General features: G+C 37.7%; 2 protein-coding genes across 6 annotated transcripts in view; one reads left to right on the plus strand and one right to left on the minus strand.

The window, feature by feature from the left end:
* TMEM117 (transmembrane protein 117) overlaps window positions 1-26,620 on the minus strand; it is a 188,061-nt gene that overhangs the window by 155,800 nt on the left and 5,641 nt on the right. For 2 of the 4 annotated variants that reach the window (XM_051795522.1, XM_051795525.1), the window contains exon 3: window positions 2,672-2,804. In XM_051795522.1, coding sequence (XP_051651482.1) covers window positions 2,672-2,804 — 133 coding nt within the window. Of the gene's footprint in view, window positions 1-2,671; window positions 2,810-17,206; window positions 17,332-17,362; window positions 17,485-26,620 lie in introns of those variants that run through there. The other 2 variants (XM_051795524.1, XM_051795523.1) reach the window with 2 other exon arrangements.
* Window positions 4,722-11,054, plus strand: LOC127474570 (P2Y purinoceptor 1-like). 2 transcript variants are annotated; one of them, XR_007905897.1, is made up of 3 exons: window positions 5,147-5,212; window positions 10,033-10,059; window positions 10,153-10,220. XR_007905897.1 is itself a non-coding variant. In XM_051795567.1 (2 exons), exons 1-2 carry the CDS (start codon window positions 5,143-5,145, stop codon window positions 11,052-11,054), a joined length of 1,092 nt encoding a protein of 363 aa, XP_051651527.1. In that variant the 5' UTR covers window positions 4,722-5,142. The 2 variants fall into 2 exon arrangements, 1 of the variants encoding a protein (XP_051651527.1); XM_051795567.1 differs by having other exon boundaries at window positions 4,722-5,212; window positions 10,033-11,054.

Here is a 26,620-nt window from a genome sequence, read left to right on the forward strand (position 1 = left end):
GGCTAACAACCTCAGCTCACTCGGCCACTCCTCCTGTGACTTACCCTCCAGATGCTTCATCAGTTTCACTGCCCTTCTCTGGACATGCTCCAGCACCTCAACATCTTTCTTGCAGTGAGGGGCCCAAAACTGAACACAACACTCAGCTTTTGCTCTTCCCTGCAACCTACTGCTACCCTTTTTTAAGGGATATAGTCATACTTTTTAGGTTTGTCGCACTAAGATACATGTGAAGTGTCTTTAAAAATACTTAAAAAAATAACCCCAAATTTTGGCAACTGTAAAATATATCTTTTTTAGATATGGTTATATGACAGAGTGTTAAATCACAGGTTTCTCAATCCTTCAAAAGGATATTGCTTCTGCTGTGATCATCCATGCTGGCATGATGCAAGATGTATGACTTTTCTGCTTCTGTGCCAGCGAGGGATTTTCATTGATGAGACCAAACATCTGACATAAAGAAACTTGTCAGAATCCCTCTCCTACCAGCACCCAGGGAAAGGTGAATCAGAGACAGGGCAAGGACCAAACACATGAAAAGAAAAAAAAAGAACGTTTTACACTTAGTCTTGTAGAGAGTAAGGCTTTTGTAGCCCTTGTATTGGAAAGATGTGTAATATGGATGCTTGTGTTTCACAGGAGTCCACAGGCACAAAGGTCAGTTTTTCTCTGCAAAGACTGTAACCTTCACACAAGCAGACTCTGACCTTCATCCTGGAAACCAGTGTCTCTGGTATCAGTCATTTCAGTAAGCCACTGTGGCAAAAGTTGTAGACAGAGGTGCTCTTCTGCACAGAAGTACAAATCATGAAGCAAATAGCTTTCATAAAGATTACATGTACTCAGAAAAAAAAATCTACTCCTTGAAACATGGCAACATGAAGCACTTGGCTTTGATGACATTTGTTGTAGAAACCCTCTTCTCAAAGCTATTACACATTGTTCTACCCCAGCTTTAAAAGGACTGATGCAAGACCTCTGTTTGATTGATGATTTAAGTTCTGCTGTTTGAGACTGAAACTATTTCCATATCCTTTTGCTGGAATGGACAGACAACATATCTGTAACAAGCCCTCAGTCCACTTTGAAAAAAGCCATGCAATTCCTTGAGCACAACATGCTCAGCTTCCCAAAACAATCACAACAAATCTATAGCTGTGGCATAAGCTCCAGGAAAGGAGAGACTTCACCCCACAGAAAGGAAGAGGGCACACTGACTGACACCAGCTACTTTAGTACTAGGCTGTGCCTATTTCCATGGATGTGACGGCCACGCAATCTCTTCAGCGCAGCTAATGGAAACTTGTAACAGGTACAGGGACGGGAACGTTGACAAGAACAAATGAAATGTGTTTTCTAGACATGAGTCAAGCTTTCAAAATCATTAATGCTTTGTCTAACAGCTGGTTATAGTTTAAAGAGCATTAGAAATACCAAACATAAATCTTAACATAATACCAATAATAGTATAAGTATGTAAATAGAGAAGCCAGAAACCTGCAATGCTCCCACCATCCTCATCTCAGGGATAATTATCCCACCTGTTACTGGGCACCTATTCATATTTACCACATCATTACTGTGATCATTTCATAAAATGGCCAATGAGTCTGCTGCTTTACCTGCTTTGCTCAAATCAATACATTTAGTCTCCATGTCACAATCTCATGATTATCCCAGCTGGTCTGTGCTTATGTTCATTCAGTGACACTCAGTCTGCCTTCTTTTGCTTTATGTCACATTGTTTACAGGACTTTATACACTGCACATTTTTGTTGACATGCTTAAGATCTGTAACACATCACACCAGGGCCCATTAAAAAACTCGTCATCAGACTATTGGTATGGCTCTGACATTCTGCTAAGAACACGTAATTTAATTATTTGCACTGTTCTTCAGCTCATATATACTTTGAGTTTCTTATTCCTGGCTAGAAAGTCTTCAGATGCTATCTTGCCTTTCATAAACAACATTACTGTATATTTTTGTCCAATGAACTAATTTTGTATATATTAGATGATTAATAATGTAGGGGGGTTTTCTCAGGAAAATCAACACATGAAAGCGGTGTAAATTTTGAGATAATAGGAGAAAGCAAGTCTTAAGACAAAAAATTAATATAAAAAGCTCAATTTAAAATAAATTTATCTATAACAGATAGTTGTTTATCCCTCGGCAATCCATAATTTTGCTCTGTTAGAGCACTTTATGGGAAAGAAAAAGAATTTAAGAATATTCTGAACAAACTGGATCAGCAAATATTACTGTACATAACCAAAACAGCACTATTCTACCCATTTAATGTTTGTGAGCTTCCTCAATTTTAGATGTTTCAATTTCTTTTATCTTTAACTCTGAACTTTCCGCTCAGGTACAATAGTAATGCTTATATTTGTAAACTACTCGGCCCTAACTTCAAATCAAATTTGTTTAGCTATAATTTTAAATTAAAAAAAAAAAGAAGATATAACATTCGTTAGTACCCTGATATAAGAGTTGCTATCATTAGTCTAGGACCCCATTTTTTATAACTGATACTTTCATCTTCTTGGCTAATTAACCAACTAAATTACTACTCTACCTAAATTCAGAAAGCAGAGGAATAAAAGAAGTTTCCAGCAGAATACATTTTAGAGCAAAAGAGACAAAAATAAACTTGGAACATACCTCATATTCCCTGCCATAATGAGGAACAGATTATAAATGTGAGAAAAAATGAAGAGGAAGAGGATAGTACTGAAGAACATCGTCATCCAAGACCCATGATCCTCTCGAAACATTTTCAGACGGAGCAACTGACCTGTGGTACAAAAATTGTAAGAAAGCATATTTTAATCAGTCAGTAAATATCAAAAACCAAAATAAAGTACTAAACTGTATTTCTTCCTATACCAAATTATTCCACTGTATGTGGGAAGGGCAGATTTAGCATCATGCAGTCAAACCACTTTTCTGAAGTTCAGCATGAACAGATATTATTCCTACAAAATTACAAATTACTTGCAGTCCAGAAAAAAAAAAAACCTGCAGGCCACTACAATTCACTTCAAATGCAAAAAAAAGGTTACTGATTCATACATAATTTTTCTTTTCATGTCTAAGACAGCTTTTCTTGGGCAAAGTATTTGAAGTAAGTCCACTGACATACATTATTTGCTTCCCTAATTTCATTTGGAAATCAAATTATGAGTCTATGTAGAATCTTGTGTGTTTTTCTTAGAAATTTAATCATATGATGTGCTATACTTTATTCTGCAGAGAATACCTTTGTCAAAGAATAGTGGTATGTCTTGTTGCTTGAAAAGAAGCTCTGATTATTCTCACCCTTGGTGATAGGTAAAACTTTTATGATGTTTTTGCCAGGAACACATTTTTCCTAGGCTAGCTTTCCTTCTCTGTCTTCTCTTACCTTTTCCTCTTTGTCCTTCTCCATTATCATAAACTAAGGAGTTTCACATCTCTGTTTCCTGTAGCCCTTTACCCTTTTCACCTGCCCATACAATTTCATTCCATTCAATTTCCACATTTTTTTTATGTCTACTCTCATCCCTCTTTTCCTATTCTGAATCTCTCCATCTTTCCCAGACCTCTCCTTTCCTAAAACAAACATATCTAATGGGGTTTAGCATTGTAATAGCCTCTCTACTAGCTTCTGCAAGAATACCCTATTACCCTTTTGTCTTCCTTCTCTAAACTCTTCAGGTGCACAGTTTATTCACTGTCTGGAGTTTTTTATTTCTGGACCTCTACAAATGTGGCACAGCTCCTTGAGCTGCTCTAACCAGAATTTCTAATGACCACTTTCTTAAAGCCCACCCATACTAGTTCTTCCTCATTTGGATGACTGTCATGCATGTCAATCCAGTTGTTTATACTCTTCTTGATCTCCTTTTTTGTTCACAACTCTGTCCTCTAGCAGCTCTCCTTGTGCCTCTACTGATTTTAGGAGGTAGTTTGTACAGTTCACCATCTCTCGTACTCACATGCTCCTACTACTAACAGAATATTGTTGTTTTATCATGGATTACCATGAATGGATTACCCTTTTTCCAGGTGGAATTTTTCTTTTCTGAAACCAAGTAACATGTTCTTCGATTGTTTAGAGTATTGAAAACCTCACCAGCACAAGAGATGGGAATTTGCTTTTGCAGGGCTGAGAGTGCCACAGCAGAAGCCAACGGGGCTAAGGAAGGCAACTGATAATTTAAGCAGTAAGGTGAAGGACAGCATCTGTTGAGGAGATAGTGCAGTCTGGTACTACAAGATGTCAAAATAGGGAGAACAGAAGGAAGATGAGGAGCTGGTCAGAAAAGCAAGATAGCAGACTGAGATGTGAAAGGTTTGGGATGGAGGCAATTTCTGTGAGCTGTTTGCTGAACTGCCAAGTCCAGTTTCAGCATTGATAAGGGCTGGACACATGGGGAAGCTATAAAATGGGAGAAATTAGTCAAAAAACTCGAAGTGTTCATTCAGGCAGTCAGACAGGAAAATCCCAGGACTGTATTTGCTGCTGAAGACTGGAGATGCAGGTCTTGGGCAGGAAGACTGGAGGACCTAGACCAGACATGGGCTATGGGCTGAAGTGGTAGGTAGAATTTGAGCTCTGGAGTAAGTAAAATCTTGAAGGATGGGAGTTCTCTGACAAGGCCAAGATTTGGAATAATATGGGAACTGTGAGGCAGGAAGTGATAGATAGGTACAGGGGGATGAATCAAGATCTATGATGGAGCAAGAGCAGGTAAACAGACCAGTCCAGTAGTAGAGCAGTAGTAATGAGGATTCTGGCAGTGAAGAAAGGGGAAGAAAGGGAAAGTGCAAACAGACATATATATACACAGGGGCCTCAACCCCCTGTACTCTTCTTCTCTTTCACTGTTGGAAACAATGACAGCCCAGGCCTAGCTAGACTGAGGATGTGTAATAAGTCTGTCCTTTCTTAAAAATCAAGCAGAAGCTGCTATGGCAATAGCATATTATCCTGACCTACTGAGAGGAGGGGCTTAATGACAAAACATATTTCCCTTGCAGTTTGACACCTGCTCTCTGAACAGCTGCCATTGCATATGGAATATTACTGACACCTTGGATTATAAACAGGACTCGCAAAATAGAGTTGTGATTTCAGGAGGTCCAGATTAATGGACAGAAAAAGCACAGACTGGAACCTAGACTTCTGTAAAACAGATAATTCCAACCTTTCTAAAACAGGTAAGAGAAAGATTTAATAAATATCCATTGTACCTGTAATCTCCAAAGCAATAATTTGTTCCCTATTCAGTTATTATGCACTGATTAATATATAAACATATGTATAAATTTTATATTCTTAAAAGTACTTTTTCATAAATACCATCTTCAGTAGGGAAATTCTTACATCTTAACTTTCCTTCTACTGTAGCTTATGTTTGTCATATAGGACTTCACTAACTCTCAAGTAAGTTGAACATGAACAGAATTTTTTAATGAAAGAAATACTACCTTAATCATAAGACCAATCAACTCATTAAGAAGAAAGCAATTGGAAGAAAGCACAATCTTCTTACCTAGCTGCATACAAATACTACTGATATTACTTATTGTTCCCACCATACTGGTATGTATAACATGCTAAATGCAGTTGAACTAGAATACGTTAAATGCTCCACTTAATACTTGCATTGCATTATATATCCTTTCATATCAATTCAGTTGAAATTAAAATGGAATGCATCAGATGATTACCTGACAGGTAAGTTGTTAAAGTAATAATTGCCAATAATGCTTGTTATTTTTACAACAAAATCTAGGACTCTCTGTATAATGCTTTATTAATTTGATAAAATGAGCTAAAAGGTTACACTTTGAAAGCACACATAAGAGAAATATTTTTGTGTGTGAATGGCCAGAAATTTGGAAAACCTGTCTAGTAACTAGAATAAATTTGTACTAGATTAAAATACAAATTTGGTTGTTGCAAACAGCCACACAAAATAGAGTAATTCCAACAAAACAGTTCATGTGAAACTACAGCTTTTACTATAAAGAATAGCAAGCAAAAAGTAGCAAAGAACAAAGAGAGTAGATAAGGAATAATATTACACAAAATAAGCTGTTGACTCATTTTAATATTTTTTTTGTTACTTCAGGACAAATTAATTGGTTATTATGACCTTATTAAAAATACCCCAACAGGTATGACAGGGAAGAACATAGTTCCTAGGCTATATTTACACATACTAGATTATATACTTATAAATAACCAAATAAATGTGCTAAGCCTAATGGAACTTTTCAAACACAAGTTAAATGCCATATTAATGACCACCAGTGATAAAACTTTGAACTATAATTAGTTATATACAAAAATCAAGATTCCTTTCAGAGACAAAATGTTTCTTCAAAGAAGTTTCCTCAAAACATAATTTTGTACTGAAAACAGGTTTTCTATCTTTTCCAAGGCTTTGGAGACCACATCACAGGTATAAAGGGAACACAGGGTAGTAGAGACTTCAGGATTTACGGTCCAGCAACAAACCAGGCAGTAAATCAGCTCATCAGCTGAAACCCGCTTGACTTTCTCCGGCAGCACATAAATGCTGCCAGGGATGATGAGAGAGAGCTTGTAGATATTGTCAGAGAGTCACAGATCTAAACTATTTCTTTTCAGTCCAGGAGAAGAGACAACTCAATAGGCAGATACAAAACACTGAGTCTAATAGGACACTTTTTTAAAAACTAAAGCTTTTCTAGCATTTTTATATCCACAGCCCATAGGATGGTTGGATTTATTAGACTGTAGAAGCAGAAAGAAGAGAAACATTGAATTCTTACTCATAAATTTAGCATGCTTTCTTATCTTAATTAGGAGTGATAGAAACCACAAACTCCAACCCTTTCCTGGGCATATGTGTAATATTCTAATACCAAGCTCTTCATCAAATCAGATGTATTCCTTTAATTTTGGATGCCTCATCATGTGATTGCTCTTTCTGTCCTTTTAATGTTCATGGTCATCAATGGCTGAAACTGTTCAGCTGAAAAATTAATCTCAATAAATGGGAAGTGTTTTTTAACCTTGAAAACCAATCCTACTTTCATCAAAGTTTGGCAAGTCTGCTCTTAGTCAGCACTAACAACATAAGCATAATATAATGTCATTTTGCTCTTGCTCATTCTGCCACTCTATGTGTATGCATGTGGCTGACTTTGTTTAAGAATGCATGAACCTAGCAGTGAACACTGTAATGTTCAGAAAAAAAAAGTTTTCCTAAACTACAGATGCAAAATTTTGGATTTGAACTGTGACAACAATCTAGTCACATCCTGTAGCTCAAGTTATTCCATTGGTGCTAAGACAGTAGACAGAACACTTGCTATTTTCTGATATTAAAAAAAAGTCACTTCTGAAAATTATTACAGCACATATGCAGATCTACTGGACATCGGGGTAGCTCCAATGGCCTCAGGATAGAACAGGACATGCCGACTGTCTTCCCACATGCAGTCAAACTGTGTCCTTGATTGTATAAGGTTTTAAATTTTTCTGACAGAAAACCAGATCTTGTTATAGCAGCAAGCTGGGAGTCAAATCCCCTGTGTTCTTCTCTTGCTTATTAAGTTACCCCAGGAAAGATTCTTTTTATCTCTGCACCTGTTTCCCTGTGTCTACCCTGTAAGTCACTCCCTGATCAATTGCAAAGCACACTGTTTGAAGTCTTGTTTATGGTCTTTAAGCTCTACCATAATACAAAGAATTAATAGGAGACAGTAAAAGTATTTTAGAAAATTCAAATATATATACCACCGCAGATGCTTGGGAAACACCTACACAAACACAGACATACTTTCTAATGACTCTTTGAGCTCCAAATGCACCTTACACAGCTGGGCAGCTCCACCTCTCCAACTACATAACTTACTTCATATAGCTCGAAGCTGAGTGCAGCCCAGCAAACTGAAGGTGATGAAGGGGATAGGAGATTTATTAGTTCAGTTCTGTAACTGCCCTAACATAGTCATAAGGCTACACACCCAGACTTTATCCAGCCAACCTACAGCAAAGCAGAGCAGGTGGAACAGCTGTTTGCCTCCCTCCATTTAGATCTACCTACAGTCTTTGTCCAGGAGCTTGATAAGCTCAGGAACCTGGCATTACAATTCCCTCATGCAGCTACAAACAGGTCGTGCTGCTTGTAGCCAGTTTAGGACTTATTTATACAGCCAACACAACTTGGAATCAAGTGTTTAGTGCCTTCATTCTTAAGTATTGAAAAGGAAGGCAGAGAGGTAGGAAATACCATTTGATTCAAAGAACACATGACCTATAGCCAAGGGGATTTTAGGAAAATATAACTTTCCTATACATATTCAAACTCCTTTTAATTTATCACATCGTAAGAAAATGTTACTTAATTGTGTTTCACCTATTAGGATGTCTATTTTAAAGAATTTACAGGGATATCTTACAAAATTCAGCTGAAGAAAAAACGTTACACAGTTTATGTAATTTTTACATTCACAAAGGCTATGGAAAAGGAAAAGTATAGCTACCCTAGGTTAAAGTCCAGTACTTCAATACTGAAGAAAATACATTTATAAAGCAAACACTCCTCACACTGTGAGTAGAACAGATGGCTTTCTATCCATATTCATTACCTGGAAAGTCATTTGACTGCCTTTGTTGCTGAGCTTCTAGAGAAGCAACTTTCCTTCCTAACTTCGTTGAGTACAGTTTGAACCAGCTTTTTGTCAGGTTACTGAGTCGACTATAAATTTGCAAAGCACAATAACACAGCCTTTATTTAGCAGGTGTTCACTGCAGCTCATGTTTGCTATATTTTGACCCATGTCTGTGAACATACCTTTGGAAAAGACTTACTGTACTAAGGTTGACATGAAAGCAAAACACTACATTAGAAAAAAACACTATTTCCAACTTAATGCTTGAAGACGTTTTGAAATTTTCAAGGAGTCAGTAACATTCCAAAAAAGTCCTGTCTTCCATTCAAAGTGTGATCTGTACTGAGGAAAATTTTATCCTGTCGTCCTATAAAGTTATAGTTATTTGGATGACCCTCATACAAAGCTTCTACTTGGACAGACCTTACAGTTTGGCACCTGCTGCATCATCTGCAGAAAGTTTATAGAAACATAACGAAGGGCAATTGGTGACAACTCATTCTGACAGAATATTCCAGGCTTTATTTTGCTTTTATTAGAAGTAATCAATGAAATTAAGCATAAGACATTATAAGCTTAAAAAACTCGTTTTGAAAAACACACTACAGATCTATATTCCACACATTCCATAACATGAATTGACACCAAATGGGACATAAAGAGTTAGACAAAATTAATTCTCTAACCCCACCAAAAGCACAATGTTTTCAGCACAGGAAAATTATTTAAAGAAGAAAATCAGAGAAAAAGGAAAAAAAGAAAAGGCACTTTGTCTGGTGCTTTAGATGGTAAGGTTGCTGTGGCCTTTACCACAAGCAGAATTTCCTCCTGATTTGTTTTGACACTGTTTTCTTGACCTCAGTCACAGCCCACTGCACAGCTGCCCACATTAAACATGCCTCTAGGCCCAGTATGGATACTCAAGGCAATCAAAGCAATGATGGAATGATTGTGGGCAATTACTGTCCTTCTGTCATCTCCTCTGCTTTTTCCAGAGATACTTACAGATACATTGGAGACCAGCTAAATGGTCGGCCTTACTTGAGAGCAAGGCTGCTGTTACTTGAGAATGCATGCTTTTTTTCTCTCATCCATTGTACACAATGTTAAATAGCGGAGACGAAAGTATATAAAGCCTTGCATAAAAGTTTATGAAGATCTGCTTGTGTGGGTGTTGTAGAGTAAGCTTTAAGTATATTTGGAGTTTATTTTTTTTTTCAGATAGAGGAGAGGTTGTACATCATACTACGTTCTGAATTCTTTTGCCAGTTCAAACATACTGAATTTAATTTAAAATTTTTTAATTTTAAATTTAATACATCCAACTCGATTTTTATTTTAAAGGCTGTTGGTCTCTCTTTTTCCTTCAGGCATACTCCATGGAGAGATGATGAATGGTACATGCACTATTTTAATTTGCTACAGAAATCCTAAGCTGGAGTGGTATTGTTATTTGCTGGTTCTGGTTTGCCTTTTCTCTTTATTAACAGGATTTCTAGGCAATATACTTGCACTACGACATTATGTTTACTGCATGAAGACATGGACGACCAATACCATATTTCTCTTTAATTTGGCACTTTGTGACTTTACTTGGACTCTCATGGCACCTTTTTCAGTATATTATAATATCCAGAAGTTATCTGTATATTTCAGTCAAGCATTTTATCAGATCATAAGACTATTTTTTAGTATTAATGTCTATGGAAGTGTCTATTTCCTGGCACTCATCAGTTTTGACAGATACATAGGTGCTGTCCATCCTATCACTTCATTAACATGGTGGGGCAAAGGAAAGGCTGTGTTTTGCACTGTCGGGGTATGGATCTTCATAGTGATTGCATCGATGCCTGACATCTACTACACAGTTGTAGCTAGAAGACAGCCTGACATCATAAATGACCTGGATGCCACTGAAGGACCTTTACAATTTTTAGTGCCATTCTTGCTCTCCAAGATTCTATTGAGATTCCTAATTCCAGCCACAATCATCTTTACATGCTATATGTTGACTCTCAAAGCACTACTACGACTCAGTAAACGTCAGCAAAGAAGGAACAGACTTGTTAGGCCTCTGTTGCTGATTTCAGCTGCTATGATTGTATTTGCTGTTTCTTTCGTACCTTACCATGTTATGATGACGGTGATAATCATTTACAGAATTAATTGTAAACCACTCTGTGGGAACATAAGCACATTAAATGCCATTTACAAAGTCACAGAGATCATCTGCAGCATCAACAGCTGTCTTGATCCAATCATTTTTACGGTAGCAAACAAGACATTCTATCAAAGAACTAAAAGTATAAAATGTCATCTCGAATGCCAGTGCTGCAGCTGTCTGACAAGAAAAGTAAGGGACATCACTCTGGCCCCGAGAACAATGACGTAAACACTAGTCTACAAAGATTCACATCTCCAACTGCTTTGTGTCATCAGATCCATTTAAAGTTTCTTCTATATTGTACAGCTATCTCTTGAATAAGCAATAATACACATAAATGCAGAGTAAAACTTAACATGAAAAGAAACAGTAGCAACTTCTACCTTTACAGAACTGGCATTTTAAATATTCGTGCTATAAATATACCGTACACGCAGCATGTAATGAAAAACTACCAAAAGTTCTAAGTAGCTCCTTTAATTCTTGGACAGAAAAATACAGTAAGATTAAGTGCAGATAGTGATGAGGAGCCTCCTTACAGTTTCTGTTAATTATTTTTTCATCAGTTTGTAAGGGCTGCTGTGATCGGATTGTGCAATTAATAACTATCATGATGCTTACAGCTGGACTCCTCGAACATTTTCAGAGAGGCTTTCTAAAAGTACTTCATCTTAATGCTGCTTGCACTAGAGTTCCACTGCCAGTGGAACCTCATTAACCCAGTAAAGTGCAGCAGATTTCCAAAAACAAACAAACAAAAACCAAATAGTAAGATAAAGTCCCTGCGGATAGTCAGAGACACAGTAATTCTGTTCACAAAGTAAATAGGCATGGATTAAAGAGCTTTGCTAAGCCTTCCCCGAGGCAGCAAGGCTTCCCAACTGATGGGGGTATCCCCCAAATCCTAGGCAACTACAGCTGTTTGTCAATAGTGTTCTGCTTCAGGGGAGCATGTGTTCTACCATGAACTCTGATTTCCTCAACAGTGAGAAGTGTGCACTGGAAAAGTGTTCTGAAATACAAAAGTGGCTGAGCCACAAGAAGGGTAAGACATGCTGCTATACAGGAGTGCTTCTTCTGTTCCTTTGGTGTCTTAGCATCACAGTTTCAGGACAGTCTAAGGTAATTAGACTACAATGCATTTTAATCATTAAACCAGCACAACAGATAGTCATCAAAACATCCACCTTCAAGAGTCATTATATACGTGTTCTTTCATCATATTATATGGGCAAAATAATCATGTTCCAATGATCAGCCACCTACTGACTTGTCTTCTAGTTCCACATATTACTCTGTTAATTATAAAAGCCCATGTATCAGTGAGCACATTACCTTTACTTTCAGAAGGTACTCGTGACAAAGTATATTTTAATATACTTTGTACAGTGTCTTAATTCTTTAATTATTTAGTTTTAATATAATTTTGTCTTCACATGTCTCTATTTGAAAATATTTCTATTTTACATGGGTACTGAATCTCTCTTGTTGTATGTTTCAATTGTATTGACTAAATATATATGTATGTATAAAATCTAGAAAAACTTTACTTTTTAATTTTCTTTAACTGTGACATGAAACAAAGAACCTGGTCCTGATAATCTGAAACACTTTACAAGTGTTTGGATGTACTAGCACACTCACAACATCCCACAGAATAATTGGATGCCTATATTCTAAGTCCTGCTTTTTTCCTTTGATAATTTCTTAATCTTTCAATTTCTCTTATTTTAAAAAATATTAACTTTTTTAAAAACACATGAATTGTCTATTGGAAACATGAGAAGGTTATTAACACAACACTGGCTTCCATAAGAAACAGAGCTTTTTAACTCACGAATGGGCATCCATGGGCAATTACCTATATACACTTCTCAGACTGATAAAGAAACAATGGCAATGTCATTTAGTGACAAAGGTGTTCCCAGCATGAAAAGGTCAGAACAGCAGAGATAAGTGGGAAGTTCTGGACTCAATGAGTTTATTGCTCCCACCAGATTGCACCCAAACTTGTAAACTGTAAGCTATTTCCAAAATCGAACACTTGCCAGTTTTATGCTTCAATTTATCTTTAAAGGCACAAATACACTGTTTCGTTTTCCTTTCTCCACCTCAGTATTGCTTCAGCAATTTAGTGCCTGTGTTTTGGCTGAGTAAAATTCAACGTGGGACCAAAATACACTTTTCTATACACAAAACTAAACATGAAAACTCAGTGCACATCTGGCTACAAAAGATAAATTCACACCTCTGGGACTCAGGGATTTTCAGCTTTTACTTGCCACAACTTCTAATATGCGAGCTTTTTCAGGAGAGACAACACTGGCTTATACCAAAAACTTGTCAAAATTTTCTTGAGATTTTTAATAGAATAACAGTTGTTTCTCTGTTCAGACAGATAATTTTACTCTTATTGGGTAATATCTACTATATAGAAGTTAATGTTACTATTACATATTAAGCAAGTGTCATTAGAAAGATTTGTTGCTAAAGAGGAAAGAAACATTCAACTCAGAAGAAATTGTGAAAAATATTATCAAACTCACTTCCTGATTTTGGAAAATAATTAGATTTGTTTCCTCTTGAAGTGCTGCCTTTACAACACATATGAATGCAGACTGTGCTCAAAAATACTCAAAGTTGGAAAGAATAAAATTAAAAATTTTAATTAAATATTGGATTGAAAGCCTCCAGTGAGTTCAAGACAAATACAATAATCAAAGAGCTTCACAGAAAACCCTTCCACAATTCCTATGCAGTGTCCTTTGCAAGCAGCATAAATGCAGATTGCAGAGATTGTCAAGCAAAGTCTAGTGATGTAAAAAGAAAAACTAAAGTAACAATAAGGAAATGCTTTAAAGTCAGTGTGAGTCTGACTCAAAAGAAAAACAAAACTAGGGAGAAATTTCAATCTGGTCAGGCAATCAGAATATAAAATGCATTTAACAAAACAAGGATGACCTTTATATTTTCAGTGGGGCTGAACTGTGCAGTATACTCACATAGAAATATGCAAAATGAGATGCTTTTCACTACTCTGTCTGCATCACCCCAACAAAGAGCTCCATGGTCCAGGGCACACATGATGTAGCTATGCCAGTAATTGCCATTGTGGGCCTGGGAGAGTATCAAGGAGCACTTACAGTGCTGTGCCAGCAACCAGAGAAGGAAGGACTGAGGAAGTAAACAGGCAGGGATATGTTTTTGCAGGTGTGAATCCGGACCTCAGCCAACTCAGAACATAAAAATTACCATGAAATAGTATGTATCTAACCTGGTCTCCTTCTATGGGTCACATGTTTGGTGGATGAGGGAAATGCTGTGGATCTCGTCCCTTTAGACTTTTGTAAAGCCTTGGACATTGCTTCCCACAGCATTCTCCTGGAGGAACTGGCTGCTCATGGCTTGGATTGGTGAGTAAAAAAACCAGCTGGCTGGCCAGGCCCAGAGGGCGGTGGTGAATGGTGTGACATCTAGTTGGCAGCCAGTCACCAGTGGTGTTCCTCACAGCTCAGTACTGGGGCCAGTCCTGTTTACTATCTTTATCAATGACGTGAATGAGGGGATCGAGTGTACTCTCAGTCATTTAGCAGACAACACCAGGCTGGCTGGGAGTCTTGAGCTGCTGGAGGGTATGATCTGTTAGGATCAGCTAGGATCTGCTGCAGGCTCTGCAGAGGGATCTGGACAGGCTGGATTGATAGGTGGAGGCCAATTACATGAGGTTCAACAAAGCCAAGTGTCAAGTACTGCACTTGGGTCACAACAACCCCATGCAATGCTACAGGCTTGGGGCAGAACGGCTGGAAAGCTGACAAGCAAAAAGGATCTAGGGGTTTTGGTCGGCAGTTGTCTGAACATGAGCCAGCAGTGTGCTCAGATGGCCAAGAAGGCCAATGGCATTTTGGCCTGTATCAGAAATAGTGTCACCAGCTGGACCAGGGAAGCCATTGTTCGGCCGCACCTTAAATTTTGTGTTCAGTTTTGGGCCCCTCACTTCAAGAAAGACCTTGAGGTGCTGGAGTGTGTTCAGAGAAGGGCAAGAAAGCTGGCGAAGAGTCTGGAACACACGTCTTAGGAGGAGCAGCTGACAGAGCTGGGGGTGTTTATCCTGGAGGAGGCTCAGGGGTGACCTATTGCTCTCTACAACTACCTGACAGAAGGTTGTGCAGTGAGGTCCAGTCAGTCTCTTTTCCTATGTAACAAGTGACAGGACAAGTGGAAATAGCCCCAAGTTGCATCAGGGGAGGCTTAGATTGGATATTGGGAAAAATTTCTTCACCAAAAGGTTGTCAAGCACTGGAACAGACTGCAAAGAAAAGTGGTTGAGTAACCATCCCTGGAGGTATTGAAAAGACATGTAGATGTGGAACTCAGGGACATAGTTTTATGGTGGACTTGGCAGTGCTGGGTTAATGGTTAAACTTGATGATCTTAAAAGTCTTTTCCAAACTAAATGATTCTACGATTTTATCCAGGCAGTACTGATTTCTGTTGTGTATCCTTTGATCCTTCCTGCCCCCAAGAACATGAACAAGAGATAGAGACAACATGTCCCCAGTAACCTCTTCGCTGGGAACAAACAGGAGCACGCTGGAGACTCCTCCAGTTCACTTATGCAGGACTGAGTAAGGTGGGCATCCTAGCTCCTCAGTTCACTGTTCTGGGCTCAGCTGGCAGGACAAGGGACAAACTGTTTGGACTGTCAGATTCTAATATGATCCGTTTTTCTGCATTGCTCCTTCTTGTGTCCCACTGAAAGAAAAATATGGAATAAACTGTGCTACACAAGTAAATCCTTACCTCCACATCTGTTTCCTACATGGCCTATAAAGCTGAATAATTATCTGTCAATAAAGCCATTTATAACAGAGGTCCCAAAGTACTCACACACATAAGAGAAAAAGGGGAAGGAAAAGTGAAGAAACCACCTAACGCTTCTGAAAAGATTAGTTCCAACCAACACTGAATAATGAAGAACAGCAGGGAAAAAAGCAGATGGGGGCATTGCTACAAAATTCATCTGTGTCACAGTGCCTCTGTCATCTGTTCTGCCAGCCTGGACACAACATGCCTTGTCCTGGGCTGAGTCTAAAGACACCATGTAATCTTTTAAAAAACATCTTCAGGACACAAATCTCTTGAAAAATCTTTCCCTCTCTTACCCTCAGCTAGTCCCTTTCCCATGATACTCACCTGTGAATACACCCTAAGCTGACAAGGGTTCTAGACATTTGTTTTTCCGTTTATAAATGATTATATAGTCAATTAAAGACACTTTTTTAAAGCATTTTTGCTCACCTAGGCTGAACTAATGCTAATGTTCTGACTGAAATCAAAAGTGTTCTACTAAATAAGAGTTAAAAGGCACAAGACATCTGTTCATATTTACTTGGTCATACTTTTACTTTGAAATACATGCTCCTAAAATATTTTATTATAATATTACCCAGATAGAATGACATAAACAAATAAAAATTAGAGAATTTTATTCCATTTTGCTACAATAAGCAAGCAATAAACTAAACAGCTAAGAGCCAAAGTCAACATCATCTACTATGACAAGTATGTTGTAATACTGGTTTCATACAGATCTTTGTTTAGATTAAATCTGAGAACATGGTATCCAGTTAAATGCCTAATTATTACAAGTTTGAACACATTATTGAATGTTGTAATAATAATACTGGCCTACAAAACTGACTACAAGGTCTAGGTAGCTTTCATGTACCTTTTCTAGATATTCTAAAATCTTCATAATATGGACTTGAGGAACACAAGATAGACCATGGCCTGAAAGATTTGACCCTTTATGTACATGCTCAGTGGTTGTCAGAGGAACAACTTTCTCATTTACTACGGTAAATTCAGCAGTTTTGTAAGCAAAACTTGTTAAAACAAAAATCTCTGAGTTGAAGAGAGAAATTTTGCTACAAATGTCCCAAAGCTGCCAAGGAAAGCAATATTTATGTTCTCTATTTGTCCTTATAGTATTTTCATCTCACAGAGAAACTACCTGAAATGTTCACTTACTAAGACGGGAGTTTACCTTTTTTAAATGAAAATGTTCAAATGTTCCTGCAAGTTTAGTTTTCTCTTCAATATACATAAGTGAATGTATTCCGATAGCAAAGTTTTTCTTTTCCATGCCTCAGAAATATCTCACTTGTCAAAAAGTTATAACAAACAATACCACAACACTATTAAAATACTTCCCCTTTGTACACTGCTTTCATCTGTGGAAGCCAAAACTCCACAGACAGAAGAAAAAATATACCTAGACTGATTTGTAGCTGGAGGGACCAGAGCAGAGGCATGTAATATGGCTAAGTCCACCATCGGCCTTGTAAAGAAATGTAGCTTCTCTGCTCCTGCCTTAGAGAAAGATCCAAGACTCTGAGAAGCCAAGTCGCCCTGCACTCTGCCAGGAGCCTGCAGTCAGAGATGATGGGATGTGCTGGCCTCGTGCAGGAACCTATCAAATCCATAGCCCTCCTAAGCTCTCTTTTTAGGACTTCTCCGAACTTAGCACTTACCAGCTCAGTCCCTTCCTCTTCACGTGACTCAGCATGGATGGGACTTCCTCCAGCTGGGAAAGGTGAATCTTAATCACAGAGCACTGCAGTTCTCAGCTTTTGCAGTCTAAGGTAAAATGCAGCCTAATGTCACAAAATGTAACAGTCAAGGTCTCAGCTACTGACGCAGTTAGAAAACTGACGTCCTCGAACAGTACATTATGTGCTAGGACAACGGGAACTTGGGATCTCCGGTTTCCCACCAGTTAAGTCACCACTGGTCAGAAGACTGACATCAGTAGCCAAATGTCTTTCCACTGGGCTCTTGTGCAGTCTGTCTTACCTGATTTTGGTGATCTAAAGGGCATGATCTGAACTAGAGACCACAGGTGAGGGCATGCAAGTGAAATGTATAGCACTCTACCTTCCTTAGAGGAAGAAATGCCATTTTAGAAATGCCACACAGCCTTTAAAGATTGCTTGCTATTTTGCAAAGAAGAAAAGAATAGAAAAGTTCAAAAGAATGCACACTCATCTTTTAATGCCAAAACAAGAACAGGAGGATGGACTTTTGCTGCTGCAAGGAAAGGGCTGACATTTTATTTTCTTAAGGGATTACCCAAAGGCAGTCAAGAGTAGGGTGGTGGTGGTTAGTGCCACCTGCCATATCAAACATTGCAGGGTGGTTCATGAAGGCACCACATCTCACTCTTTGCTTTATATTAAGGTCATTACTATTACCTAGAAGCAATACCTCAGGCTGCTGTCTTGAAAGAGTCGTAAAATGCAAGTAATGGGGGAAGACTTAAAGCTATGCCAGAATTACAGTGTGTAAACAGGCTTAATTCTGAATTTTTCTGCAACTGTTAATTTCCATTATACAGATTTAGCATATAATTTTAGACTTTACTATTACTGATGTTATTATCGCAGGTTTAGACAATTGTGCTGATGCAGATAAAAGGAAATCTGTAAAAATAGATATTGATTTCCTATAATGTTTTAGAACATTTTTTTAGTGGGGAAGTAACTGAAAACCCTGCGTTAGCAATAGAAAATACCAGCACATTTGCTGATGAGGTGTAAATTTTTTAGTTCTATGTGAATGTATCCCAGGTTACAAAATTATTGTGAAAAAAAAATTTCTATGTAGATGTCCTCACTGCATAATACAAGTTGGTTAGAGGGCACGTAGGTATTAATCATATTTTGCACTCTCTATCCTTTAAAAATTTTTAGCATTTTTAAGAAACCTGAGGGGTTCTTTTAACTGCCAGACCTATAAAAGTAATTTCATGATCCTCCTTATTTTTTTAATTCTAGAACTACAATGTTTTATCACTTTACATGTAGTGCCTACAAAAATTACATTTTCCTTCTTTGAATTCATTGTAATCCCAATTTCAAAGCAGGTAAAAGAAACTTAGCAGCATTTATATGCTGTATAATGCTGATTATGAACTCTGAAGGGCAGTGCTCTAACTCTGTTCCTCAATAACAGTTCAATGATACTCTGTAACGACTTATCAAAATAATGAGGTTTTTTCTATACTGTTTGGTCTTTTCTCCTGAAACTGATTCACAGGCTTATTTTTAATAGTAAATAGAATTGCTTTCACTCTATCTACACAGCCCTTTAAAATAAACATTTATAAAGCATTTTGAGTCAGAAAACAAAGCAGATTAATCATGGGGTTTGTTTTATTTTTGTCTTAATAAGTATTTGCAACTTTTGCTTTCTGTTATGGACACTGTGACTAGACCTCACAGCAGACAAACAGGGTTCCCAGGGGTTACTGGGCATGTCTGCATTTCCAGTGCAAAATACAAGTGGAGAACTGGTTCTGTGGGATCAAGAGGAAGCATAATTCAGTGACAAAAAAAGACACTCTCTGGCCTACAATGAAATACAGGGGTACACACTTAAGAGTTGAGCCTGTCCAGACTTGGTGAAAAAGCTGTTGTTTCATAAGCTACGTATTTCTCAACTAGCACCTGTATATGCACCCAGATGAACATTTGTCTGAGCACCAAAAAGGGGTACAATCAGTTAATGAAGTCCTATATCAGAACTAGTATGTGCTGCAAGCTGTATAGACCTTATAGAGGAAAGCTGTATATTCTGCCAGACTCAAAACATTCTAATGTTAGGCATTCATACTTCTAATAAGTAACTCCGTGGCAATATTTTGCAGAATTCTGTGCCCACAATTATAGAAGCAGTTGACAACTGTACAACTCCAATAACTTTGCTCCAGGTTCCTAGTTGTCTTACAACTCCTCTGCCCTCCTACCATAGGATGGAGGATGCCAAACTACTGTTTCAACAAATCTGTTTTATAATGGTACTACCAAAACAATTGATATGAAATGAGCCTTCATGGGTTAAAAACGTTTGCAAGACCTATTTCAGCTTTGGGCTGAAGTTTCCAAATGCTGAAAAACTTCTTCAGAAAAAAAAAAAGGTCAAGTTTCCTACTTGGATAACCCAGGAATATGTTTACAGAGTTAGAAAGCAAATAGTTATGTCTTGTTTTAAACACCCACAAATCAGACTTTTTGTACCTGACATTTTTTCACAATTGCAAAATTCAGAGGAACACCATGAAAATTTAAGTACAAATATGTTTCATACAGTTAGATTCCATTAATGCACAAATCTCCTGCAATGACATAATATTAAGCACAGCTTATTAATCTTAATTTACCTTTCTAGAAATAATATATCATTCATTTGTATGATGTACACTATGTAATCATGTCCAAAAAGGATGATCTACTACATACAAACTGAAAGAAGTCCACATTATCAACTAATCCACTGTAACCTAGGAAAAATTGAATTTAAATCATTTGATACCATGTTATTTGCAAAAGTAACCATGGCAAATACTATATTGCAAAATACATATCTACTAGAAATACACTGGCTGTAGAAACTGCATTAACAGTCAACGAAACTGAATAAAATAACAGTTCCATAGCAAATTTCCTTTCAGATGTATAATGAACCCAAATTTTCATTACTAAAAAAAAAGCCAAAGGGTGGGTAGTTTTCAAACTAGAACACACAAAAATACTATTTCATGGTAAGTGCATAAAAAGCCGGTTAGCTAGTAGGTTGGCAGGGGAGAAGGGAGGAGCAGGGAGTACTGTAATTGAAAAATGTTTTCTTTTTCCCAAATATATGCTTTCTCTACTCAGGCTCGGTTTTTTCCTTTGTTTTTAAACGAATTATCAATTTAATCATAAAAATAGTGTACAGAAATATTAATTATTATTCTTTATCTAGCATATTTACGTCTTCTTATCCAGAGAACTGTTTAACTAGCTGCTATATTCATTCAATACCACTAGAAGGTGCTCCTCTGCTGAAAGATAATTATTTGCCTGAATTGCTGCTAAAAGCTAATTTTCCTCCAATAGCTGTGGTTCTGGCCAGTTGTTTACACAGACTGTAATTGCAAAAACTGCCCCTGCTATACAACAGCAGGACCTTGTATGCTACAACCATTATAACAGCATAAAAATAACAGATCTGTTATCACTCAGTTTCTGATAAACCCAAATTCCAGCTGAGCAGGACTCCACTCAGTTTTGCTGGAAGGTGAGGCATGGAAATTATGCTGGAGCTAACACATTGTAAAGAGCCACATATTTTGTGAAGTTAGAAATCACAGAATTGCAGAATTTAAGTTGGAAAAGACTTTTATGATCATCAAGTCTAACTATACACCTAACATTGCCAAGTCCACACCAGACCCATTCCTGGAGTAACTTGAAGCAGAATGCATCCCTAGACAGACTTTTGAACACTTGTCTGAAGGCGGAAGGAGAGTCTAATACAAAAAAGAAAGTGAAGACAACCATACAAACACAAACATATAATCTACACCAATTTCACACCAACAGTATTGGTATATCAAGCTGCATCTAGAAATCCAAGGACCAATAACTCATCTTTCATACACAATCTTATATGAGCCTCAACCAAGTTCCAATTTAGCTTGATAACCAGAATAGCACTCTGATAACAGACTGCCTTGGGTACACACAGACTGCCTTGGTAAATTCTTTGCATATGCACTGTAGCCCTTACCTCTGAAGAGACCACTGACACTTGCATTTGGTCTGGTATGTGCCCTGGCACAGCAATCAGAAACATAGTCGCAAGAGAAGTTTTCTTTTTATCTGCAGCCTGAGATGAAAATCTGTAGACATCCCCAAGAGAGTAGCACTCCTGTTTTACTCTGTGAATTTAGATAAGTCATAGAGAAGTCACTTCTAATTTAGACAAAAATTGCTCCACCTTTGGCTGCCACAGAGAGGATGCTCGTGGGATATGAGCCCCAAATCACTTCAAAGTAATCTAAGCTGGTATGCATCAAGGAGAACATCATGCAAAGTGGTAGGTATGGAGAAAACTGTTTGCAAAGACTTTTTTACTTGTTGTATGAAAGTGACACAAAATTGTGCTAAGCCCCGAATTCCCCAGGTCAGGAACTCCACAGAAGTTCCACAGAAAATACTAGTTTTCAGTTTCTTCTTTCTTTTCTACACCTCCAGTACATTACACTGTTATGGTTTTTTGTCACTTACATCTATGAGCACAGATTTGCAAAAGAGCTAGGATATTTGGGGGGGGGTTGTTAATTAAAACTGTAATTGTTCAATATTTAGGTCTTTTACTAAGTAAGCTAAAATTAAATATTGTTGCTGCTGTGACTCTCTAGGAATGTTTTCCTTTATCCTGCCTCATCTCTTTACTCTCTCACTGCCCTAATTATTATTTTCATTATTTGTTTAGCATGTCTGACTTTAGCTAAATCTTGTACAGATTTAGAGTCTTCTTTGCTTTAATATTAAATGAAAGTGTGTTTCTTAGTAGACATTGCATCAGTGGCCTAGAAATAGAAAACATTATATGCATCATGTGCATAAGTGAGCCTGAAAAGCCCTGAGCAGCTGGCGACTTTGAAAGATCACACCCCAGTGCTGCAGACGAAAGATGAATTCAAGGCTTTGCAGCTACCTCTATCCAGACGTCCAATCTGCCCTTGGGAGACTCCTTTCCCACATGAAGGCACCAGCTAGAGTGTGAATCCTCAAAGCAGAAAAGTCTCTGCTGTTCCTGTCATCCCCTGGCAAGAGCCACTCAGTGGGGAAAGCAGTACTTCCCCCTCTGTTGAAAAGAGAATAAAGCAGAAAATTCTATTTTTCAGCATCTGAAATTACAGTATGTGTCTCATACATCTCAGCAGTCACATTTAGAAATACTGTGTTTCTCCCCTACCTGTGTCATAGCGAACAATTACTGATCCCTCGTCCTCAAAAGTCACATTGGTTAGCAAGTACATTTACAAATTCTATAAATGACATTTACTAATTGCTAAATAGTTCTTAAATCCTGAGGATGTATTCAAAGTTTTATAAGGGTCAGGATGAAGATTTTTTTCATTTTGGAAACAAACAAAAGAAAACAACAAAACAAAGAAATGTAATTTTGTAAGGCAGGTGCACAGGCTGACTTGGAGTCCCAGCAAAATCACACAAAGAGAAATGTTTTGTATGCAAAAGACCCCCAGTTCTGGGCCCCTCAGTTCAGGAAGGATATTGAGGTGCTGGAGCAGGTCCAGAGAAGAGCAACAAGGCTGGTGAAGGGACTCGAGCACAAGTCCTGTGAGGAGAGGCTGAGGGAGCTGGGGCTGTTCAGCCTGGAGAAGAGGAGGCTCAGGGGAGACCTCCTCACTCTCTACAACTCCCAGAAAGGAGGTTGTAGCCAGGTGGGCGTGGGTCTCTTCTCCCAGGCAACCAGCAGTAGGACAAAAGGGCATGGTCTTATGCTCTGCCAGGGGAAGTTTAGGTTGGATATTAGGAAGAAATTCTTTACAGAGAGAGTAATCAGGCATTGGAATGGGCTGCCCTGGAGGTTTTTAAGATGAGACTGGATGTGGCAATTAGTGCCATGGTCTTGTAACCACGGCGGTGTTGGATCAAGAGTTGGACTTGATGATATCAGAGGTACTTTCCAACCCAGCTGATTCTATGATTCATGTCACTCTGACCAAGGAAATCATGTTCTCCTTGGGGCTCTCCAGCAGGCACATGGTGAGGTCATGTTCCACACTAACATCCTTTCCATCTCCTCATTGTATGGAATAAGGATAGAAGAAATTTGCCCCTGCACTAGGCTGCACCTGCACTATGCCCATCAGGTTGTGTCTGCTAGGAATAAGCTCATTTCTATTTCTGGAAATTGGGGAATGGAGATATATTACTCCTATAAGTGGTAGGCATCATTCCAAAATCACTCCCTGACTCAATCGGAAAGGAAAATCTGACAGTCATGTCAAAAAGATCAAAACACAGATTTGACACATCAATATAAAGTAGCAATGAACTTATTTTTAGTTTTCACTGGATGCTAAATATTATCTAGAGCTTTCCCATTATGGAAAATTTGACACACATAGATCTTCTCACACTCTCACGCTGCTACTTGAGGAATGGGATATGTACCTCCAGTAGAATCAAAGCTTTCACTGGAGAGAGAATAATCTTTTTGTAGCTGCTACCTATATCTCTCCAATTAAACTCTGTAATTTACTTCCCAGAGACTAATTCCACAACTAAGGCTAAGTGCAAACAACAGTAGTTTTCTCATTGAGCACGAAGAGAGGAAGCAGTAAGATGTTATGGCTCTTCTAAAAATACAAGAGTAAAAGAAGACATCAGGAGGTCACTTGCATGCTTTTCATTTATATTTGAAAGGTCACCTGTGGTCTCCCTCATGAATGATGTAAAGTTTAAAATAAACTGATATCTTAATTACTGGCAAGTTGCCAGAGCTGGAATCTGATGAGCCTGCACTCACTCAGTGGTTGGCTGCGAGCTTCTTCTTTTTATGTTTGTTTGGTTGTTTGTTTTTTTGTTGTTGTTGTTGAGGATTCTAGCTCTCAGAAATGCTTGCTCACAGCCATTTGTGTGTTATTATTAGCAAACTGTTAGACTGGCCCCCTGGCACATTTTGTAGGACCAAAATAATTTTATTGTATGGCTTCAAAATTTTACTGGAAACAAAAGAGGTGCATTGACTGTGAAGCAATCACAGTAGACCTTGAATACCTTCAACAGTGTTAACTTGATCATTGTTACTGAAATACTAAACAGGCTCTTGAAGACATTATTTTTTACCAGCTATCAGATTAGTTGTTTTCTATTAGGCTGAAGTCATCGATAGAAAAGAAAAAGCAGGAACAAAGTTGCTGGGTATTAAATGACAGTTCTTACTGTAATGTAAGACAGAGCTGACAACTGAAAAGAATATGCTCTATCAGTCAGGTTAGAATTTTATGCAAGTATTACCATTATTTGTTTCTACAGATGATGGTACAACTGTTCCTATCACTACTATCAAACAAGAATGGGAAACAATGTGGCTGAAAAACAACCATGCAAAAATCTTATCACATCTATGGGAAGGTTCTTTTGCAAAACAGATCACATTTGGTTCATCAGCCATTGCATAAACACCACTATGAAAGTGACATGCCAACACTAGCAACAATACCACTGCCCAGATTTTATACTAACATGACCCCTAATATATAATTAATCATATATGTACTGTTATATGAATTTATTGTCTTACCTGCCTAACAGATTCACATTTCCTGTGTAGTGCACCATCATCCTAACTAAATCCCAGTCTCCCTAATTTCCTCTTGAAATCTGCATACATTCATTGCTTCAGTGGATACACACTTCAAATTCAGCACAAAAGCAGACACTGAAGAGTCTGGGTTTGAGTGGTTTGCAACATCTTTTAGAGCCTTCCAGATAACATGTTTGACAAAAAGAGTAATGTTTTCAGACAACAGGTCCTCAGTGGGTGTTTTGTTTGAAACTGTCTGTCATGAAATTGCTCCCAGCACGGCTGTACTGTATATTAAAAAATCTGCAAAATTTGTGTATATCCACAGCTCAGTGCGATTCCTATAATGAGTGCTTTATTTATTTGCCCCAGTGTCTATGAAGCTCATATTATCATTTAATTTTAAATAAACTGCAAACTGTGAACGTTTGTAAGAGAGCAACCCATTAAATTCAACATTTATTCAACAGCTTTAATTTCCTGGCTCTATTATAATGATTCCTCCATTTTAAGAAATACAGCTTTAGCTCTATATATGTTTTGTTTCTGCAAATTTTTATAACACATTAAATATTTATTTTCCATCCACATCATTTAGAAAGGAACTTACAAATATAAATCTAAGCACACTCAATGGCAATCAAATAAAATACAGTCTCTGTAATCAGGCTTTAATCAGATTTTAATGCATCTTTATAATCAGTTAGAATCAGAAAAATGGGCAGGTAGACACATACATGTTTTGTAGTAAGCAAGTTTTTAAAAACTGATATATCTAATATGCAGTATAAGCTAAAGATCAGTACATGTAGAAAACAGTTAAAGCAAAGATCCTGGACTGAAAAAATTAAGATATTATTTTTCTAAGTCTACTGCCCATTTGTGCATACTGTAAAAAGTCTATTCAAATGAAAGATTATTTTATATCTACTGACAGATCATGTTTATATACAGTGATGCAAAACACACAGCCTGAACTTTGGGCCAAAATACCTCCCACTGAACTCAGAATTTGGGCCTGAAGTTGTAGTGCAGAACTGCAACTGTGCATATGCTGACCAGGTGCCAACTAAAACATACACTTTCTATACACTAAACACTTTGCTACAGATGCCCCAGAGCAATATGAAAAATGTGCAAAAGCTTATTCAGGGATTTCTTTTAAGTCAGGATTTGAATGCATTTTCTGAATGCATAGTGCCATCAAATGGGTCAGTTTGTAAGCTCTTTCTGCTTTTAATAAAGCAGAAAATTAATCTAGAAATCTGTAAGTGAGTACAAAGTAATTACCACTCTCCCCTTCCTCAAGTGACTCTCCTATGCAGAACAAAAAAAACCCAGGGTATGTATCTTTATTTTTCATTTCCCAAACTTCCAGTATTCATCTATGACCTTTCATTTTCCATTTCAAAATAAAAAGCATGGCAGAACACAATATCTAACCAAATAGAAGATATGCTTAGTGATGAATCAAAATAACATGGTGGATAAGAGCCAAAAGACAATGTTAAAATTCCGCTTCTTCTGCCTATATGCCATAAAGATATAAAGAATGTACTAGATAAGGACTGTTTTCCTTGGGAATATTTATCACGGGAGATATTTATCAAATGAAGTAAGCTATT

This window comes from Manacus candei, unplaced genomic scaffold (assembly GCF_025592945.1).
Source record: "Manacus candei isolate 608988 ecotype Guabito, Panama unplaced genomic scaffold, ASM2559294v1 h1tg000043l, whole genome shotgun sequence".
Taxonomy (NCBI): domain Eukaryota; kingdom Metazoa; phylum Chordata; class Aves; order Passeriformes; family Pipridae; genus Manacus; species Manacus candei.